General features: G+C 39.0%; 1 protein-coding gene across 3 annotated transcripts; it reads left to right on the plus strand.

Annotated features, from left to right (window-relative positions):
* Positions 1-3,405: 3,405 nt before the first annotated feature.
* LOC133550777 (spartin-like) lies at positions 3,406-25,323 on the plus strand. Of its 3 annotated transcripts, XM_061896810.1 has the most exons (9): positions 3,418-3,565; positions 3,650-3,737; positions 7,032-7,770; positions 10,145-10,339; positions 10,444-10,594; positions 16,916-17,110; positions 20,338-20,496; positions 24,337-24,427; positions 24,686-25,323. In XM_061896810.1, exons 3-9 carry the CDS (start codon positions 7,033-7,035, stop codon positions 24,957-24,959), a joined length of 1,803 nt encoding a protein of 600 aa, XP_061752794.1. In that variant the 5' UTR covers positions 3,418-3,565; positions 3,650-3,737; position 7,032; the 3' UTR covers positions 24,960-25,323. The 3 variants fall into 3 exon arrangements, with proteins under 3 accessions (XP_061752793.1, XP_061752795.1, XP_061752794.1); XM_061896809.1 differs by lacking the exon at positions 3,650-3,737 and having other exon boundaries at positions 3,406-3,565; XM_061896811.1 differs by lacking the exons at positions 3,650-3,737; positions 24,686-25,323 and adding an exon at positions 24,507-24,673 and having other exon boundaries at positions 3,406-3,565.
* The last annotated feature ends 840 nt before the right edge of the window (positions 25,324-26,163 follow it).

Below are 26,163 nucleotides of genomic sequence, written 5' to 3' on the forward strand. Positions count from 1 at the left end.
AGAGGTCCCCTAAAGGTGACTGTAAACAAAGCGATATCCCCATACCGTCAGAGGTCCTCATACCGTCCGAAGTTCCCTAAAGGTGACTGTGTGAACAGAGCGATGTCCCCATACCGTCAGAGGTCCCCTAGAGCGATGCCCCCATACTGTCCAAGGTCCCCTAAAGGTGACTGTGTAAATCCAGCGATGTCCCCATACCGTCCGAGGTCCCCTAAAGGTGACTGTGTAAACAGAGCGATGTCCCCATTCCTTCAGAGGTCCCCTAGAGCGATGTCCCCATACCGTCCGAAGTTCCCTAAAGGTGACTGTGTAAACAAAGCGATGTCCCCATACCGTCCGAAGTTCCCTAAAGGTGACTGTGTAAACACAGCGATGTCCCCATTAAATCAGCCAGAACACACACACACACACACACACACACACACACACACACACACACACACACACACACACACACACACACACACACACACACGCACACACACACACACACACACACACAGAAAAAGGACAGAGCGGCTGACAGACGCGTACTTGTCCAGAATAACAATGAGACTAATGGCAAACAGATGGCAGGGCCCCCTTCAAAATAAAAGTTCCCCTGTGACAAAATGGTCATAGTGAGACATCTTAGCTTCAATTGAACATCTCTGCAATAACAACAATAGATTTAGTGGCACTTTCCTCAATTCAGGCGAGGCAACGTCCCATTTGCTTTGAATATTTAAATATATGAATAATTTATTTATTTCTTGGAAATATTTGTGTGTGTCCCTTAAAATGCAAAATATGGGGAAATACAGGGAAAGAAAAGAAAAAATATTTAAAGACATTAATAATTCCTGTCTTCTGCAGCTCAGGCGGCAGGAGAAGGTAACTCATGCTAAAGCTATCCTGTAAAATTGAAAATTGATGAAAAATTAAAATGCTGATTAAAATAATTTCCTGCATAGATCACCTGATAAATAGTTCCACATTTTGACATAACAAGATGGTTCAAAGATGTCTCTGACGGTGTCAATGACAGCTGCGCATTATTATCCTTAATTAAAGGCAGATTTTCTGCAATAAAAAGTGACTTTTTAATTGTTTGACATGGAAATAAAGGAGCGATCCTGCCCTCTAGCGGATATTTTGGGCGCTGCAGTCCTTGTCATTTATTAAAGTTAAAGTTATTATTATTAGTTGTCATTTAAACGTCTCAATGATCTTCTTATACGCCATAAAACGTGACATCTACGTGGGACAACGCGAAAAGTCGTGTGGTGGATTGTTTTAAGTCGATATTGAAATTAAAACATGTCTAAAAATGCTCCGTTGTTTCATGTACCGGCCTAGCACGGTCACGTGACGGACCTGTAAGCCCCGCCCACCCCGCTGATGATTTATTTTTACCTTTTTTTTTTTTTTTTTTTTGACGCTGGCGTATTTACCGAACAGTGCTTACTAGTCTTAACTTATATTCTTTTAGGTCGATATTAAAGTTAAAATATATTTTTAAAAAATGCTATATTGTTGAGTTTACCGGCGTACATGATCACGTGACCAACAATATCGACCCCGCCCACTCGGCTGATGAGCGTTTATTTATTTATTTATTTATTTTAATTAGACAACTCATGGTGTGTTTACACAACAGTTCATATTAGTCTTATTTTAAATAATTTTTGGTCGATATTCCAGTTAAAATACTTTTTTATATTGTTCAGTTTACCCGGCGTAGTTTGGTCACGTGACCCACCCCGCTGACGACCGTTTACTTATTTTTTTATTTTTTATTTTTTTACACTTGCCGGCGTATTTACACAACAGTACATACTAGTCCTATTTTAGATGATTTTAAATAAAGTTTTTTTAATTTTTTATATCGTTTAGTTTTTACCGGCATAGCTTGGTCACGTGCCAAACAAAATAGACCCCGCCCCCGTGTTGATGACAGCTTATTTATTCATTTATTTTTTTTTCTACACTAGCTGGTGTATTTATTTACACAACAGTACATACTAGTATTATTTTAAATGATTTTAGGTCGATATTGAAGTTAAAATATGTATATTTTTATATCGTTTAGTTTACCGGCGCAGCATGGTCACGTGACCAACAATATAAACCCCGCCCACCCCGCCATTGACCGTTTACTTATTTTATTTTTTATTTTTTATTTATTTTTTTACACTTGCTGGCGTAATTACAGCAAGATAATCTTTTATTCATCCCACTGTGGGAAAATTTTGCAGGTATACTCATGAGCGTTGAATATTTCCTTACTTGACGAATGATTCCTGTTAGCATGCTAATGTTAATATGCTAACTTTTTTCAGCTACTTCTGTAGATATACACCTCAGTCATATTTTGGTACTTGATGCATGCTAACGTTAGCAGGTTAGCATTTAAAAAAAAATCAGATACACAGCTTAGAGTGACATATTTTGGTGCCTGACACATTTTACAGTTAGCATTTTAGCATGCTAACATTAACATGCCTGATTTTGTTGTAGCTAAGATGATATTTTATTCATCCCACAGTGCGGAAATTTAGCAGGTACACACCTGAGCCTCAAATATTTTGTTACTTGACGAATGATACCTGTTAGCATGCTAATGTTAATATGCTAAATTTTTTCAGCTACTTCTGTAGATATACACCTCAGTCCTATTTTGGTACTTGATGCGTGGCCAGCATTTTTAAACATTGTTTTTCAGGTACGCACCTCAGAGTTACATATTTTGTTACTCAACGCATGTTATAGTTAGCATTTTAGCATGCTAACATTAACATGCCCGATTTTTTTGTCGCTAAGATAATCTTTTATTTATCCAGCAGCGAGGAAATTTAGCAGGTACACACCTGAGCGTTGAATGTTTTGTTACTTGACAAATGATACCTGTTAGCATGCTAATGTTAACATGCTAGCTTTTTTTCAGCTACTTCTGTAGATATACACCTCAGTCATCTTTTGGTACTTGATGCATGGCCAGCATTTTGAAACAATCTTTTTCAGGTACGCACCACGGAGTAATATATTTTGTTACTTAATGCATGTTATAGTTAGCATTGTAGCATGCTAACATTACCATGCCTGATTTTTTTTTTTTTTTTTGTAACTAAGATAATATTTTATTCATCCCACAGTGGGGCATAAAAAAAAATAAAAAATCAGGTCAACAGCTTTGAGTGACATATTTTGGTTCCTGCCGCATGTTACAGTTAGCATTTTAGCATGCTACCATATTACACTTAATTTTTTTTTTTTTAGCAAATTAAGTGTAATATATTTTGTAATAACACTCAATTGAAACATTCCATTGTTAGCGTGTCAACTTAGTTCCTGTAAGGCAGAATGAAATGCAATCTTCAATGTGAGGCTTTTATTGTGAAAGCAGGAAGTGACGTGCAGGAGGTGCGGCAGGTGGAGAGAAGTATGTAAATATGACTCACATGCCAAGAGCACATTTTAGTGAGCAGCAGGCATTTAAGTCAGACGGTCTTCTTTTTTTAACTCCCAGGTGGAATTTTGTGGCGCTTTTATTTTTCCGGCAGGAAGTCAGCTTCTTGTAGTCAAGGTGAGTCAAAATTGTTTTATTTTGTTGACTTGTGGATTCCTGATAAGCCTACTAACACTAAGACTCGACTTCTTCTCGTGGAAGATGTTTGACATCATTGCTGAGCAGGCGACCTCAGGCGTTCTGGTCCTGCAGGTTAAACTGGAACACCTCAACTCACCTGCGTGCACCTGTACACCTGCGTGCACCTGTTTACATGTTGTCTTCTTATTTTGTTCTACCTTTACGTAACATTCATCTTTATATTGTACTAGTACACAACTCATCATGTTTGTATGTAGGATACTGTTTCTTATTTTGTTCTACCTTTACGTAACATTCATCTTTATATTGTACTAGTACACAAGTCATCATGTTTGTATGTAGGATACTATTTATTTTGTTCTACCTTTACATAACATTCATCTTTATATTGTTATTATATTGTTTACATCCTCTTTACATTACATTCATCTTTATACTGCACTAGTACACAAGTCATCATGTTTTTATGTATACACTTACAGTACTAGTACAGAAGCAATCATATTATTATGTAGCATGCTGTATTAGTATACAGTACTAGTACAGAAGTAAAAGTAAATATTTATACGTAGGATACTGTAGCAGATCAAAAGTAGAAGAAATCAATATTTGTATGTAGTATACAGTAGTAGTAGATAAGTAATACATATTTGTATGTAGTATACAGTAGTAGTGGATAAGTAATACATATTTGTATGTAGTATACAGTAGTAGTATACAGTAGAAGTGTATGTGAATACATGTTTTTATACAGTAGTAGGACAGAGGTAATAAATACTTGTATGTAGTATACAGTAGTAGTAATAAATACTGGTATTTAGTACACAGCAGTAGTTATACATACTAGTACAATATGTAGCACATAGTGGTTGTACACAGTAGTAGTAATAAATACATGTATGTAGTACACAGTAGTAGTACACAGTAGTCATAATAAATACTAGTATGTAGTACACAGTAGTAGTACTAAATAGTTGTATGTAGTACACAGTAGTATTACACATTAGTGGTAATAAATACATGTATTTAATACAGAGTAATAGTACACAATAGTAGTAATAAATACATTTATACTCAGTGTAGAGTAGTAGTACACAGTAGTAGTAATAAATACATGTTTTAGTACATAGTAGTAGTGCACAGTAGTAGGAATAAATACATGTATGTAGTACACAGTAGTAGTACACAGTGGTAGTACCCAGTAGTAGCAATAAATACATGTATGTTGTATACAGAAGTAGTAATAAATACTAGTATGTAGTACACAGTAGTAGCATTAAATACATGTATTTAGGTCACAGTAGTAGTACACAGTAGTAGTAATACATACTAGTATGTAGTACACAGTAGTAGTAAAAATACTAGTATGTAGTTCACAGTAGTAGTAGTATGTATCACACAGTAGTAGTACACAGTAGTAGTAATCAATACATGTATGTAGTACACAATAGTAGCACTAAATACATGTATTTAGGTCACAGTAGTAGTACACAGTAGTAGTAATACATACTAGTATGTAGTAGTAATAAATACTAGTATGTAGTACACAGTAGTAGTAGTATTTATTACACAGTAGTATTACACAGTAGTAGTAATCAATACATGTATGTAGTAGACAGTAGTAGTATAGCGTAGTAGTAATAAATACTAGCATATAGTACACAGTAGTAGTAATAAATACATGTACATAGTACACAGTAGTAGTACACAGTAGCAGTAATAATACATACTAGTATGTAGTACACAGCAGTAGTAATAAATACATATCCGTACCACATAGTAGCTGTTCACAGAAGTAGTTATAAATACATGTATGTAGTTCACAGTAGTAGTAATAAATACATGTATGTAGTACACAGTAGTATTACACAGTAGTAGTACATAGTAGTAGTAATAAAAACTTGCATGTTGTACACAGTAGTAGTAGTAATAAATACTAATATGTAGTATACAGTTGTAGTAATAAATACATGTATGTAGTACACAGTAGTAGTACACAGTAGTGTTAATAAATAGTAGTAGTATGTATTACACAGTAGTAAATACTAGTATGTAGTGCACGGTAGTAGTAGTATGTATTACACAGTAGTATTACACAGTAGTGGTAATCAATACATGTATGTAGTACACAATAGTAGCACTAAATACATGTATTTAGGTCACAGTAGTAGTACACAGTAGTAGTAATACATACTAGTATGTAGTACACAGTAGTAGTAATAAATACATGTATGGAGTACACAGTAGTAGTACATCCCTCTATCCATTTTCTTCCGCTTAGTAGTAGTACACAGTAGTAGTAATAAATACATGTATTTAGTACATAGTAGTTCACAGAAGTAGTAATAAATACATGTATGTAGTTCACAGTAGTAGTAATAAATACATGTATATAGTACACAGTAGTATTACGCAGTAGTAGTACATAGTCGTAGTAATAAAAACTTGTATGTAGTACACAGTAGTAGTACACAGTAATAGTAATAAATACTAATATGTAATATACAGTTGTAGTAATAAATACATGTATCTAGTACACAGTACTAGTACACAGTAGTAGTAATAAATACATGTATCTAGTACACAGTAGTAGTACACAGTAGTAGTAATGAATACATGTATGAAGTATACAGTAGTAGTACGTCCATCCATCCATCTTCTTCCGCTCAGTAGTAGTACACAGTAGTAGTAATAAATACATGTATGTAGTACACAGTAGTAGTACACAGTAGTAGTAATAAATACATGTATGTAGTACACAGTAGTAGTACACATTAGTAGTAATAAATACTAATGTGTAGTATACAGTTGTAGTAATAAATACATGTTTGTAGTACACATAGTGGTACACAGTAATAGTAATAATAAATACATGAATGTAGTACACAGTAGTAGTAGTAATAAATACTAGTGTGAAGTACACTGTAGTAGTACACAATAGTAGTAATAAATACTTGTATGTAATACACAATTGTAGTAGTAGTATGTAGTGCACAGTAGTAGTACACAGTAGTAGTTATCAGTACATGTATGTAGTACACAGTAGTAGTAGTAATATGTAGTACACAGTTGTAGTACACTGTAGTAGTAACACATACATGTATGTAGTACAGAGTAGTAGTACACAGTAGTAGTAATAAATACATGTATGTAGTACAGAGTAGTACTAATAAATACATGTATGTAGTACACAGTAGTAGTACAGAGTAGTAGTAATAAATACATGTATGTAGTACACAGTAGTAATAATAAATACATGTATGTAGTACACAGTAGTAGTACAGATTAGTAGTAATAGATACATGTATTTAGTACACAGTAGTAGTACACAGTAGTAGTAATAAATACATGTATGTAGTACACAGTAGTAGTACACAGTTGTAGTACTAAATACTAGTAGTAGTAGTAGTAGACAGTAAATAGTGTTATGTTTTGTGTCTAGCATGTCGGAGCCGGCAGAACTGCTGCTGATCAAGGACCAGTACGAGCTGGCCTTCCAGGTCCTGAGCCGGGGTGTGTCCCTGGAGGAGGGCGGTGACCGGGCCAAGGCGGAGGAGTACTACCTCAAGGGCCAGCAGCACCTCATGCACGGGCTGGGGGTGCCCACCTCGGGGCCCCGTCACCAGGGGCCCCTGTGGGACCGGGCCAGGGAGCTGCAGCGGCGGATGCAGGGCACCCTGGCCACCTTCAGCACCCACCTCTCCGGCCTGGACGCCTCGCACGCGCCCCCTGCTGGCCAGAGGCGGCGGCTGCTCATGGCGCTCACCCCCAGCCTCTACCCGCCGGTGCCCGCCCACAACCCCCTCCAGCACCTCTACCCCTCCATCCCTCCCGGCGCCGGCCCCCTCAACACGCTCCCGCCCCTCCCGGCCAGGAGAGCCCCGCCCGACATGTCCGAGCCCCCGGCCCAGGCCCAGGCCCAGGCTCTGCCCCCGGTCTACAGCCCGCAGCCCGCGGACGGACACCTCAGCCTGGCACACACCCCGGCACCGGGGGAGTGGAGCGGAGCCGAACTGGAGAACCGGAGCGAGCTGCTGCTGATCCCCTCGGGGGTGCAGATGTTCTTCGTGGCGCCCGGCGGGCAGGTGAGCGCCCTCTCCCAGCCCGGGTACCTCCGCATCGTTGCCTTCGACGCCCAGTCCCAGGACCCGGCCGGTGGACGCGGGCCGGTCTTTCTGGATGTGAGTACAAAACCAAATCTTTACTAGTTCCACTTCCTTTGTTCCACTTTTTAATACTGGATTGTGATTGGGCAGAACAAAGGAGGCCTTTGTTCCGCTCCACCACAATGGAGACGCTAACTGATGACTCAGCGTTTCTGTTGTGTTGGCGCCGGAGGGAGCGAACCTCACAGAGGCCGTCATTGATCCCCTGGAATCTGACCTGGAGAAGTTAGCATATGTTTAAGATGGCGCCAAGTATCGAAAGTCATGATTTTTAGGTATATATGAATGAAGTTAGCAAAAATGCTAGCATAAAACCTTAGCATGCTAATGTAGAATACTTCCAAAACGGCGCCGAGTATCAAAAGACTACCAAGCTAACAGGAAGTACTCTGGTAGCAAGCTAACAGGAAGTACCCTGGTAGCATGTTTGGTAAAAAAGCTAACAGGAAATAACCTGGTAGCTTGTTTGGTAGCAAGCTAACAGGAAGTACGCTTGTAGCATGTTTGATAGTAAGCTAACAGGAAGTACTCTGGTACCAAGCTAACAGGAAGTACTCTGGTAGCAAGCTAACAAGAAGTACCCTGGTAAATTGTTTGGTAAAAAAGCTAACAGGAGGTACCCTGGTAGCATGTCTGGTAACAAACTAACAGGAAGTACCCTGATAGCATGTTTGGTAGCAAGCTAACAGGAAGTACGCTCGTAGCATGTTAGGTAATAAGCTAACAGGAAGTACTCTGGTACCAAGCTAACAGGAAGTATGCTGGTAGCATGCTTGGTGGCAAGCTAACAGGAAGTACGCTGGTAGCATGTTTGGTAGAATTCTAACAGGAAGTACTCTGGTACCAGGCTAACAGGAAGTAGTGAGGTAGCAAGCTAACAGGAAGTACTCTGGTAACATGTTTGGTAAAAAAAACTAACAGGAAGTACCCTGGTAGCATGTTTGGTAGCAAGCTAACAGGAAGTACGCTCGTAGCATGTTTGATAGCAAGCTAACAGGAAGTACTCTGGTACCAAGCTAACAGGAAGTATGCTGGTAGCATGTTTGGTAGCAAGCTAACAGCAAGTACTCTGGTAGCATGTTTGGTAGCATTCTAACAGGAAGTACTCTGGTACCAAGCTAACAGGAAGTACTGAGGTAGCAAGCTAACAAGAAGTACTCTGGTAACATGTTTGGTAAAAAAACTAACAGGAAGTACCCTGGTAGCATGTTTGGTAGCAAGCTAATATGAAGTAGGCTTGTAGCATGTTTGGTAGCAAGCTAACAGGAAGTACTCTGGTACCAAGATCACAGGAAGTACGCTGGTAGCATGCTTGGTAGCAAGCTAACAGGAAGTACGCTGGTAGCATGTTTGGTAGCAAGCTATCAGCAAGTACTCTGGTAGCATGTTTGGTAGCATTCTAACAGGAAGTACTCTGGTACCAAGCTAACAGGAAGTACTGAGGTAGCAAGCTAACAGGAATTACTCTGGGAGCAAGCTAACAGGAAGTAGTGAGGTAGCAAGCTAACAGGAAGTAGTGAGGTAGCATGCTAACAGGAATTAGTGAGGTAGCATGCTAACAGGAAGTAGTGAGGTAGCAAGCTAACAGGAAGTATCTGGTAGCAAGCTAACAGTAAGTATTCTGGTAGCATGTTTGGTAGCAAGTTAACAGGAAGTAGTGAGGTAGCAAGCTAACAGGAAGTATTCTGGTAGCATATTTGGTAGCAAGCTAACAGGAAGTACTCTGGTAGCAAGCTAACAGGAAGTACTCTGGTAGCAGGCTAACAGGAAGTACACTGGTAGCAAGCTATCAGGAAGTACCCTGGTAGCATGTTTCGTAGCAAGCTAACAGGAAGTAGCCTGGTAGCAAGTTTCGTAGCAAGCTCACAGGAAGTACGCTCGTAGCATGTTTGGGAGCAAGCTAACTGGATGTACTCTGGTAGCAAGCTAACAGGAAGTACTCTGGTAACAAGCTAACAGGAACTACCCTGGTAGAATGTTTCGTAGCAAGCTAACAGGAAATAACTTGGTATCAAGTTTCGTATCAAGCTTACAGGAATTACGCCCGTAACATGTTTGGTAGCAAGCTAACAGGAAGTACTCTGGTAGCATGTTTGGCAGCACGCAAACAGAAAGTACTGAGGTAGCATGCCAACAGGAAGTAGTGAGGTAGCATGCTAACAGGAAGTAGTGAGGTATCATGCCAACAGGAAGTAGTGAGGTAGCAAACCAACAGGAAGTAGTGAGGTAGCAAGCTAACAGGAAGTAATGAGGTAGCAAGCTAACAGGAAGTAGTGAGGTAGCAAACCAACAGGAAGTAGTGAGGTAGCAAGCTAACAGGAAGTAATGAGGTAGCAAGCTAACAGGAAGTAGTGATGCAGCCTGCTAAGAGTGTGTGTGTGTGTTACAGGTGTGTGGCTGGCTGTACCTCCTCAGCCCCTCCCTGCCGGTGCTGCTGGCCCCCTCCCACATCTTCATGTTCCCTGACACCTTGGCACCTGTGTCAGGTGCATTTGTGGGCGTGGTCTTGTCCTCCCAGCTGCCTGCTGAGGACCGAGACGTCTTCCATGACCTCATCAAGCAGCTGACTGACTTCAGGGTGCAGGTCAGCACGCACGCACACACACACACACACACACACACACACACACACACACACACACACATACACACATACACACACACACACTTGACCTGTGAACCCCACAGAGTCCGGACGACGCGGGGTCAGGGGTCATCAGCCTGAGTGAGACGGTGCCCCTGGGTCCCCAGGTCATGTTGCCGGGGGCGACGGTGACGGTGAAGGAAAAAGCCCCGCTGCCCACCTGGAGTGAGAAGATGGGCGGAGGGATCTTGTCAGGTGAGATTCCACACTACACCTGTGCAGAGACCTCGTGACCTTTGACCCAGCTAACCTCGGGGATGACATTTGAACCAATACGGGGCCAATTCCCGATACCGGTGCCCAACAGTATCAATTTGGTATACTTTTGTGCACATTATTACATTTAATTGTAGAGATGGCGACATTTGAACCAATACGGGGCCAATTCCTGATACCTGAGAATTGATACTGGTGCCCAACATTATCAATTTTGTTTACTTTTGTGCGCATTACTAAATGTTAATTATAGGGATGGCGACTGGTCACATTTGAACCGATACGGGGCCAATTCCCGATACCTGAGAATTGATACTGGTACCCAACATTATCAATTTTGTTTACTTTTGTGCGCATTACTAAATGTTAATTATAGGGATGGCGACTGGTCACATTTGAACCAATACGGGGCCAATTTTCGATACCTGAGAATCAATACTGGTACTCAACAGTATCAATTTTGAAAAGGTTTGTGTGTATTAATAAATGTTAATAGTAGGGATGACCACTGTTCACATTTGAACCGATACCGTGCCAATTCCCGATACCGGTGCCCAACAGTATCAATTTGGTATACTTTTGTGCACATTAATACATTTAATTGTGGAGATGGCTACATTTGAACCAATACGGGGCCAATTCCCGATACTGGTGCCCAACAGTATCAATTTGGGATACTTTTGTGCACATTAATACATTTAATTGTAGAGATGGCGACATTTGAACCAATACGGGGCCAATTCCTGATACCTGAGAATTGATACTGGTGCCCAACATTATCAATTTTGTTTACTTTTGTGCGCATTACTAAATGTTAATTATAGGGATGGCGACTGGTCACATTTGAACCGATACGGGGCCAATTCCCGATACCTGAGAATTGATACTGGTACCCAACATTATCAATTTTGTTTACTTTTGTGCGCATTACTAAATGTTAATTATAGGGATGGCGACTGGTCACATTTGAACCAATACGGGGCCAATTTTCGATACCTGAGAATCAATACTGGTACTCAACAGTATCAATTTTGAAAAGGTTTGTGTGTATTAATAAATGTTAATAGTAGGGATGACCACTGTTCACATTTGAACCGATACCGTGCCAATTCCCGATACCGGTGCCCAACAGTATCAATTTGGTATACTTTTGTGCACATTAATACATTTAATTGTGGAGATGGCTACATTTGAACCAATACGGGGCCAATTCCCGATACTGGTGCCCAACAGTATCAATTTGGGATACTTTTGTGCACATTAATACATTTAATTGTAGAGATGGCTACATTTGAACCAATCCGGGGCCAATTCCCGATACCTGAGAATTGATACTGGTACCCGACATTATCAATTTTGTTTACTTTTGTGCGCATTACTAAATGTTAATTATAGGGATGGCGACTGGTCACATTTGAACCGATACGGTGCCAATTCCCGATACATGAAAATTGATACTGGTACCCAACAGTATCAATTTTGTATACTTTTGTGCGCATTAATAATTGTTAATTGTAGGGATAGCGACACTCAACAGTATCAATTTTGAAAAGGTTTGTGTGTATTACTAAATGTTAATAGTAGGGATGACCACTGTTCACATTTGAACTGATACGGTGCCAATTCCCGATACCTTAGAGTCAATTTCTGGTACCCAACAGTATCAATTTTGTGTACTTTTGTGCGTATTAATAAATGTTCATTAATTGTAGGGATGACCACTGTTCACATTTGAACCGATACGGTGCCAATTCCCGATACCTTACAGTCAATTTTGGTACCCAACAGTATCAATTTTGTGTACTTTTGTGCGTATTAATAAATGTTCATTAATTGTAGGGATGGCGACTAATCACATTTGAACCAATACGGTGCCAATTCCCGATACGTGAGAATTGATACTGGTACCCAACAGTATCAATTTGGTATACTTTTGTGCGCATTAATACATTTAATTGTAGAGATGGCTACGTTTGAACCAATACGGGGCCAATTTCTGATACCTTAGAGTCAATTTTGGTACCCAACAGTATCAATTTTGTTTACTTTTGTGCGCATTACTAAATGTTAATTGTAGGGATGACCACTGTTCACATTTGAACCGATACGGTGCCAATTCCTGATACTTTAGAGTCAACTTTAGTACCCAACAGTATCAATTTTGTGTACTTTTGTGTGTATTAATAAATGTTGATTAATACTAGGGATGGCGACTGGTCACATTTGAACCGATACGGTGCCAATTCCCGATACCTGAGAATCGATACTGGTACCGTATAGTATCAATTTTGTAGACTTTTGTGTGTATTACTAAATGTTAATAGTAGGGATGACCACTGTTCACATTTGAACCGATACGGTGCCAATTCCTGATACTCTAGAGTCAACTTTAGTACCCAACAGTATCAATTTTCTATACTTTTGTGCGTATTAAAAAATGTTTATTAAAAGTAGGGATGGCGACTGGTCACATTTGAACCAATACGGTGCCAATTCCCGATACCTGTGAATTGATTCTGGTACTCTACAATATCAATTTTTGTATACTTTTGTGCACGTTATTACATTTAATTGTAGAGATGGCTACATTTGTACCAATACAGGGCCAATTCCCGATACCTGAGAATGGATACTGGTACCCAACAGTATCACTTTTCTATACGTTTGTGCGCATTAATAAGTGTTAATTGCTCCTGTTCACATTTGAACCGATACGGTGCTAATTCCGGACACTCGTCCCTACCAGTATCAATTTTGTTTACTTTTGTGCGCATTAATAAATGTTAATTGTAGGGATGGCGACTGGTCACATTTGAACCAATACGGTGCCAATTCCCGATACCTGCGAATCAATACTGATACCATACAGTATCAATTTTGTATACTTTTGTGTGCATTAATAAATGTTAATAGTGGGGATGGCAATTGTTCACATTGGAATCGATACAGTGCCAATTCCCGATACTGGAACGTAACAGTATCAATTTTGTTTACTTTTGTGTGTATTAATAAATGTTAATTGTAGGGAAGGCGACTGGTCACATTTGAACCGATATCGTGCCAGTTCCCGATACCGGAAAATCGATACTGGGACTCAACAGTATCAATTTTGTATACTTGTGTACACTTTAATACATTTAATTGTAGAGATGGCTACATTTGTACCAATACAGGGCCAATTCCCGATACCTGAGAATGGATACTGGTACCCAACAGTATCAACTTTGTATACTTTTGTGCACATTAATAATTGTTAATTGTAGGAATGGCAACATTTGAACCGATACAGTGCCAGTTCCCGATACCTGAAAATCGATACTGGTACTCAACAGTATCATTTTTGTATACTTTTGTGCACATTAATACTTTTAATTGTGGAGATGGCTACATTCGTACCAATACGGGGCCAATTCCTGATACCTGTGAATCGATACTGGTACTCAACAGTATCACTTTTCTATACTTTTGTGCACATTAATAAATGTTAATTGCTCCTGTTCACATTTGAACCGATACGGTGCCAATTCCGGATACCTGAGAATTGATACTGGTACCCAACAGTATCAATTTTGTATACTTTTGTGCGCATTAATAATTGTTAATTGTAGGGATAGCGACATTTGAACCAATACGGGGCCAATTCTCGATACCTGAGAATCAATACTGGTACTCAACAGTATCATTTTTGAAAAGGTTTGTGTGTATTACTAAATGTTAATAGTAGGGATGACCACTGTTCACATTTGAACCGATACAGTGCCAATTCCTGATACTTTAGAGTCAACTTTAGTACCCAACAGTATCAATTTTGTATACTTTTGTGCGTATTAATAAATGTTGATTAATACTAGGGATGGCGACTGGTCACATTTGAACCGATACGGTGCCAATTCCCGATACCTGAGAATCGATACTGGTACCGTATAGTATCAATTTTGTATACTTTTGTGCGCATTAATAATTGTTAATTGTAGGGATAGCGACATTTGAACCAATACGGGGCCAATTCTCGATACCTGAGAATCAATACTGGTACTCAACAGTATCATTTTTGAAAAGGTTTGTGTGTATTACTAAATGTTAATAGTAGGGATGACCACTGTTCACATTTGAACCGATACGGTGCCAATTCCTGATACTCTAGAGTCAACTTTAGTACCCAACAGTATCAATTTTGTGTACTTTTGTGCGTATTAATAAATGTTGATTAATAGTAGGGATGGCGACTGGTCACATTTGAACCGATACTGTGCCAATTCCCTATACCTGAGAATTGATACTGGTACCGTGTAGTATCAATTTTGTAGAGTTTTGTTTGTATTAATAAATGTTAATAGTAGGGATGACCACTGTTCACATTTGATCCGATACAGTGCCAATTCCCAATACTTGAGGATCTATACTGGTACCCAACAGTATCAATTGTCTATACTTTTGTGCACATTAATAATTGTTAATTGTAGGGATAGCGACGTTCAAACCAATACGGGGCCAATTCCCGATCCCTGAGAATCGATACTGGTACTCTACAGTATCAGTTTTGTATTTTTTTGTGCGCATTAATAAATGATAATAGTAGGGATGGCGATTGTTCACATTGGAATCGATACAGTGCCAATTATCGATACTGGAACGTAACAGTATCAATTTGGTTTACTTTTGTGTGTATTAATAAATGTAAATTGTACAGGTGGCTACTGTTTACATTTGAACTGATACCGTGCCAGTTCCCGATACCGGAAAATCGATACTGGTACTCAACAGTATCAATGTTGTATACTTGTGTGCACTTTAATAAATTTAATTGTAGGCATGGCTACATTTGAACCAATACAGGGCCAATTCCCGATACCTGAGAATCGATACTAGTACTCTACAATATCAATTTTGTATACTTTTGTGCACATTATTACATTTAATTGTAGAGATGTTTACATTTGAACCGATACGTTGCCAATTCCTGATACCTTAGTATCAATTTTGGTATCCAACAGTATCAATTTTGTTTACTTTTGTGTGTATTAACAAATGTTAATTGTAGGGATGGCTACTGTTCACATTTGAACTGATACGGTGCCAATTTTCGATCCCTCAGAATCGATACTGGTACTCAACAGTATCAATTTTTTATACTTTTGTGGGTTTTAATACATGTTAGTAGGAGAGATGGCAACTGTTCACATTTGAAACGATACGGTGCCAACTTTCTAATACATTAGATATAGATACTGGTACCCAGAAGCATCAATTTGTGCCAATTCCCAATACTGGTATCAATTTTGTATACTTTTGTTTTACATTAATACATTTAATTGTAGGGATGGCGACTGGTCACATATGAACCGATACAGTGCCAGTTCCCGATACCTGAAAATTGATACTAGTACTCAACAGTATCATTTTTGAAAAGGTTTATGTGTATTATTGATGTCAATAGTAAGGATTACCACTGTTCACATTTGAACCGATACGGTGCCAATTTCCGATACCTTAGAATCAATTTTGGTACCCAACAGTATCAATTTTGTATACTTTTGTGCGTATTAATAAATGTTCATTAATTGTAGGGATGGCGACTGGTCACATTTGAACCGATATGGTGCCAATTCCTGATACCTGAGAAACGATACTAGTACTATACAATATCAATTTTGTATACATATGTGCACATTAATACATTTCATTGTAGAGATGGCTGCATTAGAACCAATACGGGACCAGTTCCCGATACCTGAAAATCGATACTGGTAGTCCACAGTATCATTTTTGTATACTTTTGTGCACATTAATAAATATTAATTGTAGGGATGGCGACCTTTGAACGAATACGGGACCAATTCCCCACACCTAAAATCGATACTGGTACCAAACAGTATCAATTTTGTATCTTTTTGTGCCCATTCATAAATGTTACTAGCTCCTGTTCACATTTGAACCGATACGGTGACAATTCCCGATACCTGAGAATCAATAATGGTACCGAACAGTATCAATTTTGTATACTTTTGTCCGCATAAATAAATGTTAATAGCAGCAATGGCGATGGTTAAAATTTGAACCGATACGGTGTCGAATTCCTGATACCTTACATGTAGATACAGGCACCCAGCAGTATCAATTTCTGTCAATTCCCAATACTGGTACTCAACAATATCAATTTAGTATACTTTTCTGCGCATTAATAGATGTTAATTGTACGGATGGCTACTGGTCACATTTGAACCGATACGGTGCAAGTTCCCGATACCTGAGCATCGACTCACTCGAGGGCGCCATCCACTGACCTCTTCTTCTCTGCAGGGGCGACCGTGTTGGGTCAGGAGGTGGTCCGAGGGGCGGAGGCCACCACCAGGGCCATCAACCAGGGGGCGCTGAAGATCCGGGCCCGCCTCTCGCCCCAAGAAACGCCCTCTGAGGTCAGCCCGCACCTCACCAGGAGCCTGAATGTGGCCAAACAGGCCACAGAGGGCGCCAAGCGCGTCAGTCAGTTCTTGGGTACGTGGTCAGTTCTTAGGTACATGGTCAGTTCTTAGGTACGTGGTCAGTTCTTAGGTACATGGTCAGTTCTTAGGTACGTGGTCAGTTCTTAGGTACGTAGTCAGTTTTTAGGTACGTAGTCAGTTCTTAAGTACGTAGTCAGTTCTTACTTAGGTACGTGGTCAGTTTTTAGGTACGTGGTCAGTTCTTAGGTACGTGGTCAGTTCCTAGGTACGTGGTCAGTTCCTAGGTACGTGGTCAGTTCTTAGGTAGGTGGTCAGTTCAAAGGCACGTGGTCAGTTCCTAGGTACGTAGTCAGTTCTTAAGTACGTGGTCAGTTCCTAGGTACGTAGTCAGTTCTTAGGTACGTGGTCAGTTCTTAGGTACGTGGTCAGTTCCTAGGTATGTGGTCAGTTTCGAGGTAGGTGGTTAGTTTCTAGGTATGTGGTCAGGTCCTAAGTACGTGGTCAGTTCCTAGGTAGGTGGTCATTTTCTAGATAGGTGGTTAGTTCCTAGGTATGTGGTCAGTTTCTAGGTAGGTGGTCAGTTCCTAGGTATGTGGTCAGTGCCTGGGTAGGTGGTGAGTTCCTAGATACTTGGTCAGTTCCCAGGTATTTGGTCAGTTCTTAGGAACGTGGTCAGTTCGTAGGTAGGTGGTCAGTTCCTAGGTAGGTGGTCAGTTCATAGGTACGTGGTCAGTTCCTAGGTACGTGGTCAGTTCTTAGGTACGTAGTCAGTTCTTAAGTACGTGGTCAGTTCCTAGGTACGTAGTCAGTTCTTGGGTACGTGGTCAGTTCTTAGGTACGTGGTCAGTTCTTAGGTACGTGGTCAGTTCCTAGGTACGTGGTCAGTTCTTAGGTACATGGTCAGTTCTTAGGTACGTGGTCAGTTCTTAGGTACGTAGTCAGTTTTTAGGTACGTAGTCAGTTCTTAAGTACGTAGTCAGTTCTTACTTAGGTACGTGGTCAGTTTTTAGGTACGTGGTCAGTTCTTAGGTACGTGGTCAGTTCCTAGGTACGTGGTCAGTTCCTAGGTACGTGGTCAGTTCTTAGGTAGGTGGTCAGTTCAAAGGCACGTGGTCAGTTCCTAGGTACGTAGTCAGTTCTTAAGTACGTGGTCAGTTCCTAGGTACGTAGTCAGTTCTTAGGTACGTGGTCAGTTCTTAGGTACGTGGTCAGTTCCTAGGTATGTGGTCAGTTTCGAGGTAGGTGGTTAGTTTCTAGGTATGTGGTCAGGTCCTAAGTACGTGGTCAGTTCCTAGGTAGGTGGTCATTTTCTAGATAGGTGGTTAGTTCCTAGGTATGTGGTCAGTTTCTAGGTAGGTGGTCAGTTCCTAGGTATGTGGTCAGTGCCTGGGTAGGTGGTGAGTTCCTAGATACTTGGTCAGTTCCCAGGTATTTGGTCAGTTCTTAGGAACGTGGTCAGTTCGTAGGTAGGTGGTCAGTTCCTAGGTAGGTGGTCAGTTCATAGGTACGTGGTCAGTTCCTAGGTACGTGGTCAGTTCTTAGGTACGTAGTCAGTTCTTAAGTACGTGGTCAGTTCCTAGGTACGTAGTCAGTTCTTAGGTACGTGGTCAGTTCTTAGGTACGTGGTCAGTTCTTAGGTACGTGGTCAGTTCCTAGGTACGTGGTCAGTTCTTAGGTAGGTGGTCAGTTCAAAGGTACGTGGTCAGTTCCTAGGTACGTAGTCAGTTCTTAAGTACGTGGTCAGTTCCTAGGTACGTAGTCAGTTCTTAGGTACGTGGTCAGTTCTTAGGTACGTGGTCAGTTCCTAGGTATGTGGTCAGTTTCGAGGTAGGTGGTTAGTTTCTAGGTATGTGGTCAGGTCCTAAGTACGTGGTCAGTTCCTAGGTAGGTGGTCATTTTCTAGATAGGTGGTTAGTTCCTAGGTATGTGGTCAGTTTCTAGGTAGGTGGTCAGTTCCTAGGTATGTGGTCAGTGCCTGGGTAGGTGGTCAGTTCATAGGTACGTGCTCAGTTCCTAGGTATGTGGTCAGTTTCTAGGTACATGGTCAAATCCTAGGTATTTTGTCAGTTCCTAGGTAGGTGGTGAAATCCTAGGTATTTGGTCAGTTCCTAGGTAGGTGGTCAGTTCTTAGGTATGTGATCAGTTCCTAGGTCGGTGGTCAGCTCCTAGGTAGGGGGTCAGTTTCTAGGTATTTGGTCAGTTCTTAGGCACGTGGTCAGTTCGTAGGTACATGCTCAGTTCCTAGGTAGGTGGTCAGTTCATAGGTACGTGCTCAGTTCCTAGGTAGGTGGTCAGTTCCTAGGTAGGTGGTCAGTTTCTAGGTACATGGTCAAATCCTAGGTATTTGGTCAGTTACTAGGTAGGTGGTCGAATCCTAGGTATGTGGTCAGTTCCTAGGTAGGTGGTCAGTTCTGAGGTAGATGGTCAGTTCCTATGTAGGTGGTCAGTTCGTAGGTACGTGGTCAGTTCCTAGAAAGGTGGTCAGTTCGTAGGTATGTGGTCAGTTCCTAGATGTTTGGTCATTTCCTAGGTAGGTTGTCAGTTCTTAGGTACGTGGTCAGTTCCTAGGTAGGTGGTCAGTTCTGAGGTAGATGGTCAGTTCGTAGGTACGTGGTCAGTTCCTAGGAAGGTGGTCAGTTCGTAGGTATGTGGTCAGTTCCTAGATGTTTGGTCAGTTCCTAGGTAGGTTGTCAGTTCGTAGGTACGTGCTCAGTTCCTAGGTAGGTGGTCAGTTCATAGGTACGTGCTCAGTTCCTAGGTAGGTGGTCAGTTCCTAGGTAGGTGGTCAGTCTCTAGGTACATGGTCAAATCCTAGGTATTTGGTCAGTTACTAGGTAGGTGGTCGAATCCTAGGTATGTGGTCAGTTCCTAGGTAGGTGGTCAGTTCTGAGGTAGATGGTCAGTTCCTATGTAGGTGGTCAGTTCATAGGTACGTGGTCAGTTCCTAGGAAGGTGGTCAGTTCGTAGGTATGTGGTCAGTTCCTAGATGTTTGGTCATTTCCTAGGTAGGTTGTCAGTTCTTAGGTACGTGGTCAGTTCCTAGGTAGGTGGTCAGTTCTGAGGTAGATGGTCAGTTCCTATGTAGGTGGTCAGTTCGTAGGTACGTGGTCAGTTCCTAGGAAGGTGGTCAGTTCGTAGGTATGTGGTCAGTTCCTAGATGTTTGGTCAGTTCCTAGGTAGGTTGTCAGTTCTTAGGTACGTGGTCAGCTCCCAGGTAGGTGGTCAGCACCCTGGCCAAGTTCTCACCGTGACCTTCACACACCTGTTGTGGATGGGCAGTGGACGGCGTGAGCACGGTGGCAGAACACCTGGCGGAGAAGGTGGCCCCTCACCTGAAGAAGCACGGCGCCAAGATGATCCCGGAGTCCATGAAGGGCAAAGAAGGGGAGCCGTCCAACATGGAGGGGGCCAAATTTGTGGCCGTCAGCGGCTTACAAGGTGACTTCTTTTGTTTCTATCTCACAAATCCACACAATCACTGAAAATATTCAGATAATAAGACATTCTGTGGGAATACGTTTGTGCGGCTAGGAGAGGCGTCCAAAACAAACGGATGTTCGAATGAATCGGGATTGTTATTTGTAACGATTCTTTATCAATTAAAAGAATCGAATCGAGAATCAACAGAATGCAATGACCTGCAAGTTAAAACTCTACTATGCAAAGCCTAAGTCATTTATCAACAACACCCAGAATACAGATGACCTCTTTCTTTCTTTCTTTCTTTTTTTTTTTTTTAACCAAACTTATTTCAATATTCGCTACGATAAGGGAGCGAACATCAAACTCAAACTCAAACATTTACACCATTAGAAACAGTTCAAAACCAGCACCAACACCACCAGGGGGTGCTGAAGGAACGCACTTTTGTGGATGTTTATGCAACTAAATAATGTATTTATTATTACAGAGGAGTCCAAACTTTTTTACTCGGGCATTGGGCCATATATATATATATATATGTATATATATATATATATATATATATATATATATATATATATATATATATATATATATATATATATATATATATATATATATATATATATATATAAATATATATATATATATATATATATATATATATATATATATATAACATACTAACGTAAGTATGTTGTTAACATGCTAATGTTAGTATGTTGTTAACATGCTAACGTGCTAATGTTAGTATGTTAACAACATGCCAACGTTAGTGGGATTTTAACATAACGTTGGTGTGTTGTTAACATGCTAACTTTAGTATGTTTAGTATGTAGTTAACATGCTAACGTTAGTATGTTGTTAACATGAAAACTTGAGTATGTTAACACGCTAATGTTAGTATGTAGTTAACATGCTAACGTTAGTATGTTAACATACTAACGTAAGTATGTTGTTAACATGCTAATGTTAGTATGTTGTTAACATGCTAACGTGCTAAAGTTAGTATGTTAACAACATGCCAACGTTAGTGGGATTTTAACATAACGTTGGTGTGTTGTTAACATGCTAACTTTAGTATGTTTAGTATGTAGTTAACATGCTAACGTTAGTATGTTGTTAACATGAAAACTTGAGTATGTTAACACACTAATGTTAGTATGTAGTTAACATGCTAACGTTAATATGTTGTTAACACGCAAACTTTTGTATGTTAACATGCTAACATTAGTATGTTAACATGCTAACATTAGTGTGTTGTTAACATGCTAACATTAGTATGTTGTTAACATGCTAACGTTAGTATGTTAACATACTAACGTAAGTATGTTGTTAACATGCTAATGTTAGTATGTTGTTAACATGCTAACGTGCTAATGTTAGTATGTTAACAACATGCCAACGTTAGTGGGATTTTAACATAACGTTGGTGTGTTGTTAACATGCTAACTTCAGTATGTTTAGTATGTAGTTAACATGCTAATGTTAGTATGTTGTTAACATGAAAACTTGAGTATGTTAACATGCTAATGTTAGTATGTAGTTAACATGCTGACGTTAATATGTTGTTAACACGCAAACTTTTGTATGTTAACATGCTAACATTAGTGTGTTGTTAACATGCTAACATTAGTATGTTGTTAACATGCTAACGTTAGTATGTTAACTTACTAACGTAAGTATGTTGTTAACATGCTAATGTTAGTATGTTGTTAACATGCTAACGTGCTAATGTTAGTATGTTAACAACATGCCAACGTTAGTGGGATTTTAACATAACGTTGGTGTGTTGTTAACATGCTAACTTTAGTATGTTTAGTATGTAGTTAACATGCTAACGTTAGTATGTTGTTAACATGAAAACTTGAGTATGTTAACACGCTAATGTTAGTATGTAGTTAACATGCTAACGTTAATATGTTGTTAACACGCAAACTTTTGTATGTTAACATGCAAACTTTTGTATGTTAACATGCTAACATTAGTGTGTTGTTAACATGCTAACATTAGTATGTTGTTAACATGCTAACGTTAGTATGTTGTTAACATGCTAACGTGCTAATGTTAGTATGTTAACAACATGCCAACGTTAGTGGGATTTTAACATAGCGTTGGTGTGTTGTTAACATGCTAACTTTAGTATGTTTAGTATGTAGTTAACATGCTAACGTTAGTATGTTGTTAACATGAAAACTTGAGTATGTTAACACGCTAATGTTAGTATGTAGTTAACATGCTAACGTTAATATGTTGTTAACATGCAAACTTTTGTATGTTAACATGCTAACATTAGTGTGTTGTTAACATGCTAACATTAGTATGTTGTTAACATGCTAACGTTAGTATGTTAACATACTAACGTAAGTATGTTGTTAACATGCTAATGTTAGTATTTTGTTAACATGCTAACGTGCTAATGTTAGTATGTTAACAACATGCCAACGTTAGTGGGATTTTAACATAACGTTGGTGTGTTGTTAACATGCTAACTTTAGTATGTTTAGTATGTAGTTAACATGCTAACGTTAGTATGTTGTTAACATGAAAACTTTAGCATGTTAACATGCTAATGTTAGTATGTAGTTAACATGCTAACGTTAATATGTTATTAACATGCAAACTTTTGTATGTTAACATGCTAACATTAGTGTGTTGTTAACATGCTAACATTAGTATGTTGTTAACATGCTAACGTTAGTATGTTACCATACTAACGTAAGTATGTTGTTAACATGCTAATGTTAGTATGTTGTTAACATGCTAACGTGCTAATGTTAGTATGTTAACAACATGCCAACGTTAGTGGGATTTTAACATAGCGTTGGTGTGTTGTTAACATGCTAACTTTAGTATGTCTAGTATGTAGTTAACATGCTAATGTTAGTATGTTGTTAACATGAAAACTTGAGTATGTTAACATGCTAATGTTAGTATATAGTTAACATGCTAACGTTAATATGTTGTTAACATGCAAACTTTTGTATGTTAACATGCAAACTTTTGTATGTTAACATGCTAACATTAGTGTGTTGTTAACATGCTAACATTAGTATGTTGTTAACATGCTAACGTTAGTATGTTAACATGCTAACGCTAGTATGTTAACATGCCAACGTTAGTGTTTTTAACATGCTAACGTTGGTGTGTTGTTAACATGCTAACATTAGTATGTTAACATGCTAATGTTTGTATGTAGTTAACATGCTAACGTTAGTATGGTGTTAACATGCTAACGTGCTAATGTTAGTATGTTAACAACATGCCAACGTTAGTGGGATTTTAACATAACGTTGGTGTGTTGTTAACATGCTAACTTTAGTATGTTTAGTATGTAGTCAACATGCTAACGTTAGTATGTTGTTAACATGCTAACTTTAGTATGTTTAGTATGTAGTTAACATGCTAACGTTAATATGTTGTTAACATGCAAACTATTGTATGTTAACATGCAAACTTTTGTATGTTAACATGCTAACATTAGTCTGTTGTTAACATGCTAACATTATGTATGTTGTTAACATGCTAACGTTAGTATGTTAACATACTAACGTAAGTATGTTGCTAACATGCTAATGTTAGTATATACATATATATATTTATATATATGTATATATATATAAATATATTAATATATAAATACATATATATTTATATATATACATATAAATATATATGTATATATATACACATATATATTTATATGTATATATATAGTTTAATATTTTGACCAGGTTCATGGTCACATCAGTTCCCAGTTCTGCCAACATTTCCTGGTGTCCAAATATGGACGTGACAGGAAGTACAAAAAAAGATTGACCGTGGTCTTTGACTTAAAAAAAAACCCCCCACCAGGTTTCACCGCCGTGTGGACCAGTCTGGAGACCAGCGCCAAGCTGATCGGCAGGAGCGTGTCGTCGGCGACGGTGCAAACGGTGACGTACAAGTGAGTAACATGGCGCCGCCCACCTCTCCTGCCTTGCCCATGGGTCACTTCCTCTTTGGGACACTTCCTGTCTTTTCAGGTTTCGGGGCTTGGAGAAGCTGTTAGGCAAAGCAAAAACTCGCTGACTCATCAAATTTTGCTCTTTTATTGCTCCAATAACGCTTGATTAGTCTGGAGGTGTTTCTGCTAAAGCTCATGTCGGGTGTTGGCGTCCAATTAAAACCCTATGAAAGAAGGCCATCTTGTCCCTGGCCAAAGGTACGGCGACGACGCGGGCCAGGCCACCGACACGGCGCTGCGGTCGGCCACCAACGTGGTGGTGACGGCGCACAACATCGACAATCTGGGCATCAAAGCCGTCCTGAAGACCACGGGCAAGGAGGCGGCCAAGGCCATGGTCAAGAAGAAGGAGGGGGCCCAGGAGGAGGTCAAGAAGAAGGAGGGGGCCCAGAAGAAAGAGGGGGCCCAGGAGGAGCCGGAAGTGCCGCGGGACCAAGACCCGAAGAAGAAGGTGGAAGAAGGCAAGAAATAGAACTACAGTCCTTTCTGTCATGGAAATACATCTTAAATAATATTTAATACACCCAGAATTAAGTGGAATAAAAGTGCAAAGAGGTGACATATAACAAGTAATAATAACACATCGCTCAAAACATAATAATGAATCAAAATCAATGTTGTTATGAATTATTGACATATTTAAGGCTCCGATTAGTTTGCATTAAATATTTCACTTTGACATTTTTTTGGGGCAGGAAAATGTTGCATATTTCGTGTGTTTGACGTAAAAAAAAACATGTTTTATTTGGCAGAAAGGTATAAAACAAAAACATTAAAAAAGTAATAAAAGCTTGAAATTGACGGATAGATCGGAAGGTGGTTAAAAAAAAAGAAAACACTATTTTAACATATTGAGTGGGTACTTTTTGGATTCCCAATAATTTACGTGGTTTTTTTTTCTTTAAAACTGTCATTGTTAATAAATAATAATGAATCAAAATCAATGTTGTTATGAATTATTGACTTATTTAAGGTTCCAATTAGTTCACATTAAATATTACACTTTGACATTTTTTGGGCAGGAAAACATTGCATATTTTTGATGGATCGGAAATTGACTTAATCTTATGGTAAATAAATTATGAATTATTTTAATATTTTTTCAAACATATAATATACATTTATATGTATATATATATATATATATATATATACATGTCTATATATATATATATTTATATATATATAGACATGTATATGTCTATATATATAAATATATATATATATATGTATGAATAAATATATATGTATATATATACATATATATGTATGTTAAAACTTTTTTAAAATAAGTCATAATTTATTTATTTATTTTTTTAATTCTTTCTTTTTATTTTTTTTAACATGTTTTAACATATATATTTATATATATACATATACATATATATACATATATATATATATACATATATATATATGTATATTATATGTTTGAAAACATGTTAAAATAAGTCATATATATATATATATATCACAACTTAGTGAATAATTTAAAGGTTTCGGATATTATTTTTTATACCTCGCGCTAGCTGACCTGACGTCACAAAGGAAAAATAGCCACGGCTGCGACGCCTCAAGACAGTTCCGCCCCGCACTTCCGGTTTCGCTAACGCTGCGACGCACTTCCGCCACGGAATGGCGACAAGGGCATGAGCGCCAAAAACGCTTATTCTTTA

This window comes from Nerophis ophidion, linkage group LG04 (assembly GCF_033978795.1).
Source record: "Nerophis ophidion isolate RoL-2023_Sa linkage group LG04, RoL_Noph_v1.0, whole genome shotgun sequence".
NCBI lineage: Eukaryota > Metazoa > Chordata > Actinopteri > Syngnathiformes > Syngnathidae > Nerophis > Nerophis ophidion.

Bases quoted from the DNA above. Each gene is read 5' to 3' on its own strand.
- LOC133550777 (XM_061896809.1), top strand. From the start codon at position 7,033: ATGTCGGAGCCGGCAGAACTGCTGCTGATCAAGGACCAGTACGAGCTG. The intron at 7,771-10,144 runs GTGAGTACAAAA...TGTGTGTTACAG, and splicing joins GCGGGCCGGTCTTTCTGGAT to GTGTGTGGCTGGCTGTACCT. The intron at 24,428-24,685 runs GTGAGTAACATG...CCCTGGCCAAAG, and splicing joins GTGCAAACGGTGACGTACAA to GTACGGCGACGACGCGGGCC.